The sequence below is a fragment of the Globicephala melas genome, chromosome 1, assembly GCF_963455315.2.
Source record: "Globicephala melas chromosome 1, mGloMel1.2, whole genome shotgun sequence".
NCBI classification, from domain to species: Eukaryota; Metazoa; Chordata; class Mammalia; order Artiodactyla; family Delphinidae; genus Globicephala; species Globicephala melas.
In genome coordinates, this window is record NC_083314.1 from 154,744,862 (window position 1) to 154,758,958 (window position 14,097).

The 14,097-nt window shown below is 35.7% G+C and overlaps 1 protein-coding gene across 29 annotated transcripts in view; it reads left to right on the top strand.

Annotated features, from left to right (window-relative positions):
- The window catches only part of SCMH1 (Scm polycomb group protein homolog 1), a 191,909-nt gene that overhangs the window by 71,813 nt on the left and 105,999 nt on the right, over nt 1–14,097 (top strand). For all 29 annotated transcript variants that reach the window (XM_060307134.1, XM_060307144.1, XM_060307146.1 and 26 more), the window contains one exon: nt 5,971–6,205. In XM_060307134.1, coding sequence (XP_060163117.1) covers nt 5,971–6,205 — 235 coding nt within the window. The remainder of the gene's footprint in view (nt 1–5,970; nt 6,206–14,097) is intronic.

Consider the following 14,097-nt stretch of genomic DNA (forward strand, 5'->3'; position numbering starts at 1 on the left):
GATCCTAAAATCATATAGAAATACAAAGAACCCAGAGTGGCCAGAACAATCTCAGAAAAGGGCAACAAAAGTAGAGGATTTCCTGATTTCAAAACTTACTACAGAGCTACAGTATTCAAGACAGTGTGGTACTGGCATAAAGATAGACATATAGATCAGTGGATTTGGTTTGACAGTCCAGAAATAAACTCCTACGTTTATGTTCAATTGATTTTGAACAAGGATGCCAAGACAGTTCAGTGGGATTTTCAACAACTAATGCAAGGACAAACTGGATGTCCACAAAGAAAAGAATGGCATTCGACCCTATCTCCACACCATATACAAAAATTAACTCCCAAGTGGATGATAGTCATAAGAGCTAAAACTATAAAACTCTTAGAAGAAAACACAGGAGTAATCTTCGTGACCTTGGATTAGGCAATGGTTTGATATGGCACTAAAAGCATAAAACAAAGAAAAAGTATTGTAGATAGATTGAACTTCAAAATTTATCAGAATTAAAAGGTTTTATGCTTCCCAAGACACTATCAATAAAGTGAAAAGTCCCAGCTGCCTTTTGGGAGAAAATATTTCCAAATCATGGATCTGATGAGGGACTTGTATCCAGAAGACATGATGAACAACTCAACAGTTAAAACAATTTCATTTTTAAATTGGCAAAGAATTTGAATAGATATTTTCCAAATATATACAAATGGCCTATAAACACATAAATGATGCTTAATATCATTAGTCTTCAGGGGAATGTAAATCAAAACTGCAATGAGATATCACTTCACAAATACTAGAATAGCTGAAATCAAAAAGGCAGACAATACAAGTGTTCATGAGGATATCGAGAATTGGAACCCTCATATGTTGCTGGTGAGATTATAACATTCTGTGGCCACTTTAGAGAACAGTTTGGAAGTTATTCAGAATGTTAAACATAGAATTAGCATATGACCCAGCAATCTCCTAGGTGTATACCCAAGAGAAATAAAAACATATGATTACACAAAAATTGATACACAAGTGTTCGTAGCATAATTATATATAAAAGCCAAAAAGAGGAAACAATCCAAATGTCCATGAACTGATGAATGGATAAGCAAAAAATGTAGTATATCCATTACAATGGAATGTTATTCAATGAAAATAAATGAAGTACTGATAAACACTACAACATAGATTCAACCTGAAAACATTGTGCCAGGTGAAGAAAGGAGCCACTCACATATTGTGTAATTTCATTTATATTAAACCTCCAGAATAGGCAAATCCACAGAAACAGAAAGTAGATTAGTGGTTTCCAGGCATTGGGTTAAGGGGAGAATGGGGAGAGACTGCAACGGGTATGGGGTTCCTTTCGGGGGGGGATTGATGAAAATGTTCCAAATTTAGATGGAGTGATATTTGCACAACTCTGTGGATATACTGAAACTCACTGAATTATACACTGTAAAAGGGTACATTTTCTGGTATATGAGTTAAATACCTACCATATGACCTATCCATTCTACCTTCAGATGTTTACCCAAGAGAAAAGAAAGTGTATTTCCGACGAAGATTTATAGATGGATGTTCATAGATTTATTTGTAATAGTTAAAAACTAGAAACACAACAAATGTTCATCAGCATGTTATACTACTCAGCAGTGAAAGGAAATGAATTATTGATACTTTCAGCAGTATGGATGAGTATTAGAGTAGTTACGCTGAGTGATCATATCTACAAAAAACCTAAAGCCAACATCATACTTAATGGTGAGAAACTAGAAGCTTTCCCACTAAATCAGGAACAGGAATATTCCCTCTCACCACACCTTTTCAGCATCATACTGGAAGTCCTAAATGTAGCAATAGGACAAGAAAAGGAAATAAAAGATATACAGATTGGGAAGGAAAAAATAAAACTGGCTTTGTTTGCAGGTGACATTATTGTCTGTAGAAAATCTGAAATAATCAACAACAACAACAACAACAGCTAAACACCTAGAAGTAATAAGCAGTTGTAAGAAGGTTGCAGGATACAAGGTTAATATACATAATACAAGCCTAAATCAAAATTCCAGCACATTATTTTATGGATATTGACAAACTGATTCTAAAGGTCACATGAAGAGGTAAAAGATGTAGAATAGCCAAAACGGTATTGAAGGAGAAGAACAAGGTCAGAGGACTGACACTACCCAGCTTCAAGACTTATTGATAAAGCTATAGTAATCAAGACGATGTGGTGCATATACATGGAATCGAAAAAAAAAAAAAAGTGGTTCTGAAGAAAGTAGGGGCAGGACAGGAATAAAGATGCAGACATAGAGAAGGAACTTAAGGACATGGGGAGGGGGAAAGGTAAGCTGGGACAAAGTGAGAGAGTGGCATGGACTTATATATACTACAAATGTAAAATAGATAGCTAGTGGGGAGCAGCCGCATAGCACAGGGAGATTAGCTCTGTGCTTTGTGACTACCTAGAGGGGTGGGATAGGGAGGGTGGGAGGGGGATGCAAGAGGGAGGGGATATGGGGATATAAGTATACATATAGCTGCTTCACTTTGTTATACAGCAGAAACTAACACACCATTGTAAAGCAATTATACTCCAATATAGATGTTAAAAAAAAAAGTAGAGCAGAATGCATGTTATATTTTAATTCATATTTTCTGTAGTACTTAGGAAGCTCAGTTTTATGCACTTTCTGAATGTCATCTATTTTAAATGGCTTTTCATAATGTCGTACTTTTCAGAAATGTAATGTTCATTTTATATCATAGGAAGGAAACGTTTTAATTTAAAAAAAATCTTAGTAACCCAGTTTACTGAAAATTGAGTTTATTTGACTTCTGTGTTTGAGAACTTGTCTTTAAAAGCCAAATATATTGGCCAGTGAAACAAAATGAAGCAGTTATCCCAATGGAAGATCTAATTAGTAGCTACATGTTTACCATTTCCTTAATGGGCTATTATCCCTGAAAGTTGAACTGAATTGGTTTTTTTTGAAAATTCATAGATTGACAGGAGACATTGGCCTTCTTGCATTTTCTTTTAAGAACATCAGTTCTTAACAATATAATTGAAGTAATAATTATTTATAAATACTTTTAATAATCCATAGTTTACTTAATTTTTTCCAGCTGTGGTTTCCTTAAGGGTACAGCAGGGACAATACAATTTTACCTTAAAGAGTTGTGAAGTTTATATAATCTAATGAATGGAAAACACTTCATAGACTATAAAATGTAGTACAAATATAAAGTATCAGCTATACTAACATAGGTTATTTGGATCTATTTTATTGTTGTTTTTCCTGTGTTGCGTTTTTCCCTTTGACACATGTTCCCTCCCAAAGACTGTCCTATTCACATATCACAGATTTGATGGTTAGGGTAGAAAGGAGTACACATGTCCTTGCCTACAAATTTTAGTAGTTGTGTTTAAAGAAAAGCTCTTTGATAGAAATTAAGACCCCCTTAAATGATCAAATAGTTGTTGTATTTATTATGCATTTAAGTTTTCTAATGTTTTAATTAAAAGGCTTAAAATTCTCAAAAAAAAAAAAAAGGGAATGTGGTGTTAGCAAAAGAAGAAACAGATAGGTAAACGGAACAGAATAGAGAGCCCAGAAATAGTCCCATAAAAATATAGTCAACCTATCTTTGACAAAGGAACAATGCCAATACAGTGGAGCAAAGTTTGTCCTTTCAACAAAGGTCTTAACAACTGGACAACTGCATGCAAATAAAAAAGGGAATTTATATACAGATCTTACACCCTTCACAAAAATTAATTCAAAATAGACCACACACTTAAGTGTAGAACACAAAACTATAAAGCTCCTAGAAGATAACATAGGAGAAAACCAAGATGACCTTTGCTATGGCAATGACTTTTTAGATACAACACCAAAGGCACAGTTCATGAAAGAAATAATTGATAAGCTGGACTTCATTAAAATAAAACCTTCTGCGCTATGAAAGACACTGTCAAGAGAATGAGGAGACAAGCCACAGACTGGGAGAAAATAATTGCAAAAGACATGTCTGACAAAGGACTGTTATCCAAAATATACAAAGAAAACTTAAAAACTCAAAATAAAAAAATAACTCAAAAAATGTGCCAAAGATGTTAACAGACACCTCACCAAAGAAGATTGGCAGATGACAGAAAAGCATAAAAAAGATGTTCTAAATCATATGTCATCAGAGAAATGCAAATTAAAACAACAGTGAGATACCACTGCATACGTATTGTAATGCCAAAATCCAGAACACTGATAACACCAAGTTCTGGCAAGGATGTGGAGCAATAGGAATTCTCATTCATTGCTTGTGGGAATGCAAAATGTTGCAGACATTTTGTAAGACAGTTTGGTGATCTCTTATATAAACTAAACACACTCTTACCGTACAATCTGGCAATTGCATTTCTTGGTATTTACCCAAAGGAGTCGAATATTTATGTCCACACAAAAACCCGTATATATATATATATGGATGTTTATTGCAGCTTTATTCATAATTGCCAAAACTTGGAAGCAACCAAGATGTTCTTCAGTAGGTGAATGGATAAATAAACTGTGGTATAGCCAGACAATGGAATATTATTCAGCCCTAAAAAGAAATGAGCTATCAAGCCATGAAAAGACATAGAGGAAGCTTAAATGCAGCTTACTAAGGGAAAGAAGCCAATCTGAAAAAGCTATGTACTGTATGATTCCAACCATATGACATTCTGGAAAAGGCAAAACTATGGAGACAGTAAAAAGATCAGTTGTTGCCAATGACTGAGTAGATGAGTAGGCAAAGTACAGAGGATTTTTAGTGCAGTTAAACTATTTTGTATGATCCTATAATGATGGATACATGTCTCCATTAGACCAAATTCATAGAATATACAACACCAAGAGAGAACCCTAATGTAAACTGTGGACTTTGGATGATTATGATGTGTCAGTGTAGGTTCATCAGTTTTAACAAATGTGGTAGGGGATGTTGGTAATAGGGGAGACTCTGCACCTGTTACGGCAGGATGTTTATGGGAAAGCTCTGTACCTTCCTCTCAATTTTGCTAAGTTTTGAACCTAAAACTGCTCTAAAAAAATGTGGTCTTAACAAAAAAGTAATGAATTATTGATACATTCAACAAATGGATGAATATCAGAATAGTTAATGCTGAGTGAAAGAAAGTAGACCCCCAAAAAGTATATTCTCTATGGTTCCATTTAAATCTAGAAATGCAAACCAGTCTACACTGATAGAAAGTAAAGCAATGTTTGCCTGGAAAGAGGGGTCTGGGAAGAGCTAGACAGAGAGATTATAAAAGGATATGCAAGACTTGAGAGTGCGTCCATGTTCCTTATCTTGATTGTGGTGATGTTTTCCAGGGCGTACGTGATGTATATGGTGTCATGAGTGTATACATATGTCGGTACTTACCAAAGTGTGTAGTTTATTGTATGTCAATTATAACTAAAAGTTGTTTTAAAAAAATAGGAATTGATTTATAAGTTAATGTCAAAGTAAGAAAAAAAATCAACTGCCAATGGTTAGTCTTTGTGGTAGACATACAAACCAATACACTGAAATGCTCCATGAAGAGACACTAAGGATATGATAGTTTAATAGGATGATTTCTAAAAATAAAATGTTAAGAACACCTGGAGGGTTAAGGATTTGGAGACGATAGGATGAAAAACAGCATTTAAGCAAGGGCCACTTGAGACATTCTTGTCCTTTTCTTACTGGTGAGTCAATATTTGATGCTTCAGTGGAAAGTAATTTTTTCCCTTTCATTTTACATTTCAGTGTTTATTTTGTATGAAACACTTCCTAAGTATTAGGGAATAATTCAGGGGGGTTGTTCCTGACCCAGCTGTAACCAGTTTGAGTCCAAAGCATAAACTTTCAGGTTCCATCTCTTAATATCCTTACTGAAAATGCCATGTATTCTTAGTTCGTCTAATCCCCATGGCTTGTTCTCCTCAGTCCTACACACCTCCAAGCAACGAGTTCAAGATCAGTATGAAATTGGAAGCACAGGATCCCAGGAACACCACATCTACCTGTATTGCCACAGTAGTTGGACTGACAGGCGCTCGCCTCCGCCTTCGCCTTGATGGCAGCGACAACAAGAATGACTTCTGGCGTCTCGTTGACTCAGCTGAAATCCAGCCTATCGGGAATTGTGAGAAGAATGGGGGTATGCTGCAGCCTCCGCTGGGTGAGTAACTAGACCCAAGCTCTCCCTAGCCCATTAGTTATCTTCCCCAAATTGTACATCCTGTTAAAGGAAAACATAGGGTCCTCTGCCTATCCCTTCTTTTTCATATGGTCCAAAAGAAAAGGCCCACCTAAAATGAAATGACCTGAAAAGTCTGGACCTATCCATTCTACATTAACTTATGATATCCAAGCTTCTCTCAAGCTCTTCTTTTTCTAACAAGAAACCACACATTTCATCCTTCTTTGTCACTTCCCCTTTACCCTGAGAAAAAGAATGGAAGGAGATCTTGACGTTTAACTTGCCTCAAAAAACCAGAGTTTTCACCAAATCCTACAGTGATAACAGGAAGTGAGAGAAAAGTCTCCCAGTAGAAAGGATGACTATTACAAAGATCCGTTATCTCCTTTCCCCTAAATTTTTACTTGGTCCTTGGAATTTTCTCACTTTGAGTCAATTATTAAGTAAAATGCATTATTTTACTTAAACTAATAACCCCACTGTATTTTTCTCCTCAAGATCAGATTCACCTTTTTTTGCCTCAATATACCTGAATGATTTAGCCCATCTCATCAGTTACTACTAATCACTATTGCAGTGAGTCTCAACAGAGGATAGAGAGAGATGGGTTATAGGCTATGTTCCCTTCAGGAGGCTGTGCTAAATTAAATGAACATTAGAGGACAGTATCATTTGAAAGACCTCCCCAGGTGGTTATTTAACATTTTCCTCCATTAAAAAAAATTATTTGTAATGTAAACTTTCAAATGTATACAAAAGTAGGAAAAATAGCACAATGAATGTCCATGTATCCCTTATCCTTGATAGTCGATCTTGTTTTCTTTGTACCTATACACGCTCCCTGCCTGCTCCTGCCCAATTGCCTAAACATAGTATTTTATTGTTAAATATTTAGTATGTATCTTTCATAGTTAATATTTTAAAAGCATAATCATTATAACATTATCACATGTAAATAATGATAATTCCTTAATATCAACGAATATTTACTCAATGTTTAAATTTTCCCTACTGTCTATCTGTCTGTCTGTCTCCCTCTTTCTCTCTCTCTTTATTCCATTTTCTCTGAATCAGGATCCACATAAAATCAACATATTGCAGTTGGTTGATATGTCCCTTAAGTCTCTTTTAGTCTATGGGTTCTTCTGTCTCTTATTTTTTCTTGCAATTTATTTGTTGAAAAACCTGAGTCATTTGTCTTTAAATTTTCCCACAATTAGATTTTGCTGATTGTATCTCTGTGGTATCATTTAACATGTTTCTCTGTCCTCTCTTTCTAGAAATTGGTAACTAGATCTAGAGGCTTGATCAGGTTAAGTTTCAATTTTTTCATAAGAATATTTCATAGGTGGTGGTCTTTATTAGGAAGCATATATGGTCTGGTTGTCTCTCATTTTATAATGTAGCAGCCATTACTGCTTGTGGTCTAGAGCAGGGGTTGACAGATTTTCTTAAAGAGTCAGATAGTAAATATTTCAGGCTTATGGGCCATACCTTCTCCGTTGTAACTAGTCAGCTTTGTCCTTGTAATGTGAAAGCAGCCATAGATGATACATAAACAAATGGGCAAGGATGTGCTCCAATAAAGCTTTATTTACAAAAACAGGTGGCCAGCCTTCTGGCTATAGTTTGCTGACCCCTGATTTAGACCCATCACTTCATTATGGTTGCAAAATGGGAAATTTTAATATTATCATTCGGTCCACATAAATTAAATGGAACATGTCTATTAAAATAAACTTTCATCAACTATTTGGTTATCCTAAAGTACAGTTCATGCAGGAAAGACAGTTTAAATGCTTGACTCTTTTCTTTATTTACCAATTTTCAAAATAATAAATTGGATTACCATCATCCTCCAAAATTATTTATGGATAGTGTTATTGTTGTTGTTGTTGTTCAGTATCATAAACTCAAAGATTCATATATAGCTGATGTGTTTCACTCCATTACACTAACTGTCCTTATTGATTCTTGAATTATCCCATCTTTGGCGTCATATATATATAAATCATTCTTAAAGTGAAATCTATAAAACAGTATATTCAGAGAAATCCCCTTCACCTTATCCCTTTCTTCTGCTTTAGGGTAACCACTTTCTTTTAATTTAATGGTTTATACTCCATTTTTTAAAAAATAAGGAAATATATCCGTGTGAGTGTGTGTGTGTACATACATACATATGTATTCCCTGTCTTCTTATGTAAATGACAGCATATTATACATACTTTCCTCAATCTTACTTTTTTCATTTAGCAATATATCCTAAAGATGACTTCTTAGTTGTATGAAGATGTTCCTCATTCCTTTTTGTAGCTGCATAGTACCGTAAGATTCTCAACCTGCTTTATGAATCACTGTTTAGAAGCATCTTGATAGGCTATTAAAAAATGTAAGTTCCCAGGGATAATGGTGACCATCTAAATCAAAATCTTTCCATAAATTCTCCAGAAACATACAGATCAAAAAGGAAAGAAAATCAAACCACCCGTAACTCATGCCTAAACATAACCAGGAGTCAAGAATACCACAGATAGGAATGTAAATTGATATAGCCACTATGGAGAACAGTATGGAGGTTCCTTAAAAAACTAAAAATAGAACTACTATACAACCCAGCAATCCCACTACTGGGCATATACCCTGAGAAAACCATAATTCAAAATGAGTCATGTACCACAATGTTTATTGCAGTTGTATTTTCAATAGCCAGGACATGGAAGCAACCTAAGTGTCCATCGACAGATGAATGGATAAAGAAGATGTGGCACATATATACAATGGAATATTACTTAGCCATAAAAAGGGCTTTTTCCGTTTCATAAAAAGAAACGAAATTGAGTTATTTGCAGTGAGGTGGATAGACCTAGAGTCTGTCATACAGAGTGAAGTCAGAAAGAGGAAAACAAATACCATATGCTAACACATATATATGGAATCTAAAAGAAAAAAAATGGTCATGAAGAACCTAGGGGCAGGGTGGGAATAAAGACGCAGACCTACTAGAGAATGGACTTGAGGACACAGGGAGGGGAAAGGGTAAGCTGGGACGAAGTGAGAGAGTGGCATGGACATATATACACTACCAAATGTAAAACCGATAGGTAGTGGGAAGCAGCCGCATAGCACAGGGAGATCAGCTCGGTGCTTTGTGACCACCTAGAGGGGTGGGATAGGGAGGGTGAGAGGGAGGGAGACGCAAGAGGGAGGGGATATGGGGATATATATATATACGTATAGCTGATTCACTTTGTTATAAAGCAGAAACTAACACACCATAGTAAAGCAATTATACTCCAATAAAGATGTTAAAAAAAAAAAAGAATACCACAGATTTCAGTAACATGTTGTCTACATGTTCAGATATAAAGATCTGAAACCACTAGAGCTAGTACCCACCCCATACCAGAATGAAGAGTTTTATGTAGGTAGAAACTGCATTAAAAAGGGAGAGGGCAATGGGAGCCTGACACAGCCAAGATCACCCCCAGAAAAAGACAGTCCCATCCAGAGTGGGAAATACTGAAAGAGAGCTAAGAGCTACTTGATTAGAGCCTTGGCTACTGGAGAATCAGAAGAAAGAGAGTGAATTAAAAGAGTGAGGGACGAGAGATAGCAGTCTTGGGAAGACAACTACCTTTGTGGGAGAGGTAGCTATAATATTGAAGGAAAAGAAGGAAACCATGGGTAGTGATTTAGAGTTATGCAGGAACAAAAGAGAATCATAAAATCAAAAGACATACAAACCTTCCCATCCCATCCCAAATAGGCTCATCTACTAAAGAAACTGCATTTCACTATGCCAACAGAAAACTCATGACCCAAGATCCCTGCCAAAATGGAACATCCTGTTTTTTGTAAGCCCGGGAAAATATAAGACATTTCAAAGGATTAGGAAACAGCAGTCAACATCTATAAAAAGCTTCTACGTGAAGAAAAACAGAAATAGAGGATAAAACTATTTTAACTATTGAAAATTCTACAGCCAAAATCAGTGAGTAGCCAGAGGAAAACTGTTGTACAATAACCCATCTCAAATAAGTATTGACAGATATGAAAAAATACCTTGGATCAAAAATTGTAAGTCAGACTAGAAATGCACAATAGACAGGAAGATGTGAAAATAGAATTGTTCAAACTCAAGAAAAAAATTGAAAGAAAAATAATCTCAGTTGAAGACTCAATTCCAGGGTACCCACTGGGACAGTAGATTCAACTGGAAATATAATAAGGGACATTGAGAAGAGAAATAAAAATAAATATTAGAGAAGGTTTAAAAGTATCAGAAAGTAACTGTTAGATATAGAACATAACAAAGATCCAATGTGTATATGTATGTGTACATATATATTTGGAGTCCCTGAAGAAGATAAACAGAATTAATACTTAAAATTGTAATATAAGAAAATTTTCCAAAAATTAAGGAACACCTAAACCTTCATATTGAAAGGGCCTACCTTATTCCTGGAAAAATTGATCTAGATTGGTCAACTCTAAGACATATTCTAGTACAACTGTTATACTCTAAGAATAAAGAAAAATTCATCTAAGCCTCCAGCAACAAGGCCAAATTACTCACAAGGGAAAGAAAGTCAGGTTTGCATCATACTTCTCAACAGCAAAATACAAAGCAAGACTAAGTGGAGCAGCATTTTTAAGAAATTCAAGGAAAGAAAATGAAAAGACAGGTTTTATATCTAGACAAGCTGTTTTTTCAAGTCCTGAGATTATACTGAAAGAGTTTTCAGCATGCAAGAACTCAGGAAATACTGTGACCCCAAGCCCTTCCTAAGGAATCAATTATGGAAAGAGCTCCATCCAAACAACAGGTGATCAATCTAAGACAAAAACAAAGGTAGGGACAAGAGTAGAATAGTATGGTATCAGTCTGGGTCCAGTGAAGAAAGAGAACCCACACAGCAGTTTAAACACAGAAAGGTTAATATACATGTTAACTATAACAGAGGATTGGAGTGAGGGATTGGCTAGTCAAAAGGCAAGAGAACTCTAAAGAATATAAGAAGAGCAGACGTAAGGAGAAGCCACGACACTGGGGCAGAGATAGAGCTCCCAAGGAAGAGCCTCCCTTCCCCCATCTCAGGGCTGAGATGTAGACCTTGTTGGAGGGGGCACAGCTGTGGCTCACTGGATGAGAGAGATCACTGTGGTGCCACAGCAGTGGAACTTGCTAGAACTCTGTCCTCCAGGGTGCTGAGAAAGCTGTTCATGGAGAGGTGTGTCTCTGGAGAAACTCTTCTACAGAACCACTTAAGATGGGGAGGGTGGTGCTGCTACGGACTGCCCTGTGCTCCCGGACCTGGGCCATAGGGAAGATGGGGTGCTGCAGGAGCCTGCCCAGCCAACACGATGCAGCCAGAAAGCAAGCCCCTTTCCTCCTGTCGTATCTGTAGATGGGGTCCTGGGTATCACTTAAAACTGATAAACCAAATAGTAGAAGCCTAAGTGAGGAAATAAGGGAATTAAGGACATTATAACATATGTTAGTATAAAGGTAACTACTAAAACAAAATTCCAGAACTTCCTAAATACCAAAGGAACAAAAAGATCAAGAAACAGATGACACAAAGAGATGAACTAAATATGGAGAACGCAGTAAATAAAGCATAATGTGACAGAGTTGAGACCAAATGTGTAATTTATATTAATAAATGTAAATGGTTTAAACTCACCTATTAAAAGAAAAATATTTCAGATTGGTGCTCAAAGTCAAACCCAACTTTATACTCTGTACAGGAGACATACCTAAAGTAGAGTGAGTCAGAACAGCTAAACATAAAAGGATGATCAAGGATATATGAAGGAACTTCAAACAATATAATAGCAGAGGTTACAATTCTGTTATTAGACGTAGTAGAATTAATGAAAATAGAAATTATGGTAGATGCAAGGAGACATAGACAAACACATTAATAGGAGAATTAACACACCTCTCTCAAGACAAGACAGGCCAAGAGGACAAAAAAAGTAAAGGGTTGAAGACTTTAATGAATAAGATAGATCATATGTGTGTGTGTGTATATATGTATGCATATCAAACTTTATACCCTGGTAAATGCCCTTCCACCTTGAAATTTAAAACTCTTTAAACAACTTTTGTTTGAAAAATGGAAATATAAACCAAAATTTTAAAATTCCTAAAACAATGATAATAAACATCACATCAGAATTTTGAGATATAATTAAAGCAGTGGTTGGAAGAAAATTTATAGCCTTAAATACCTGGCATAAAGAAAAATGAAAGGATAAATATTACGAATTTAAATTCCCAATTAAAACAGCTAGAAAAAGTTACACTCCAAAGCAAATACAAAGGAGAAATAAGTAGAAGAAAAAATAAAGATAGAAAGAGATTAATGTGGTAGAAAATAGAAAAGCAGTAAATCAAAATACTGTGTCTTTGGAGAAAACCTCAACAAAATAACAAACCACTAGTTAGCCTAATAAAGAAAAAAAAAGAAGCAGCGCAGATATACAAAAGTAGAAATGACAAAGGCGGGGAATAGCCCTATGTAAACTAGGAAAGCTAGATGAAATAAGAAAATACTGTTTGTCAAAATTGACCCTAGGAGCATCACATATGTTTTCAAAGCACTTACATCAAAGTACTGCATGCAGATTATTTTAGAGGGAAATCCTACAAAACCTTGAAGACCAGATAATCTCAATGCTACTTAGGTGTCGTACGTCAGTGATACCCAACGGAACTTTCTGTGATGGTGGAAATGTTTTATGTCTTTGCTGTCCAGTATGGTAGTCACCAACCACATATGTCTGTAGAGCACTTGAAATGTGTCTACCGCAACTAAAGAATTGAATATTTAATTTTATTTTAATTATAATTTAAAGTTGAAAATCTATGTGGTTGGTGGCTACCATACTAGACAGTGCACTTCTAGATCATAGAAAAAGGAAAATATCCAAATTCTTTTATGAAGCAGGTAGAACTTGGATACTTAAACCTGATTTAAACACACACACACGTGCACACACACACACACACAGCCTCGTGTGAATATTATTACAAAACACCTAAATAAAATATTAGGAATTAGAGTTCAACATATTTACAACAATAATTCATCAAGACAAAGTAGTATTTTTTTTCTGGGAATGAAAAGAATATTTAACTTCAGAAATATCATTAATGGACTTCACCATATTAAAATAGCTAAGGAAGAAAGTCATATGAACTTCAGCAAAAATCAGCACACTACTGAGGACTCACATTTCTCGATTTCAAAACTTACTACAAAGCAACAGTACTCAAGACATTGTGGTACTGGCATAAATTGAACATAGACTTATAGATAAGAGGATTAGATTTGAGAGTCCAGAAATAAACCCATACATTTATGCTCGGTTGGTTTTCAACAAGGGTGCCAAGATAAGTCAGTAGGGGTTTTCAACAGCTGGCACAGGGACAACTGGATATCTACATACAAAAGAATGGAGTTGGACCCCACCTCCACGCCATATACAAAAATTGACTCCAAGTGGATAATAGACCTAAATGTAAGAGCTAAGACTATAAAACTCTTAGAAGGAAACATGGGAGTAAATCTTCATGACCTTGGATTAGGCAGTGGTTTCTTAGATATGGCACCAAAAGCACAAACAACAGAAGAAAAACTAGATAGATGGGCTTCAAAATTAAAAGCTTTTGTGCTTCCAAAGACACTATCAAGAAAGTGAAAAGACAGCCCACACGATGGGAGAAAATAGGCAAATCCAAAAGGGCAGAGAGTAGGTTAGTGGTTTCCAGGGATTGGGTTGAAGGGACAATGCGGGGTGGCAGCTAATAGATATGGGTTTTCTTTTCGGAGGAGTGATGAAAATGTTCTAAAATTAGA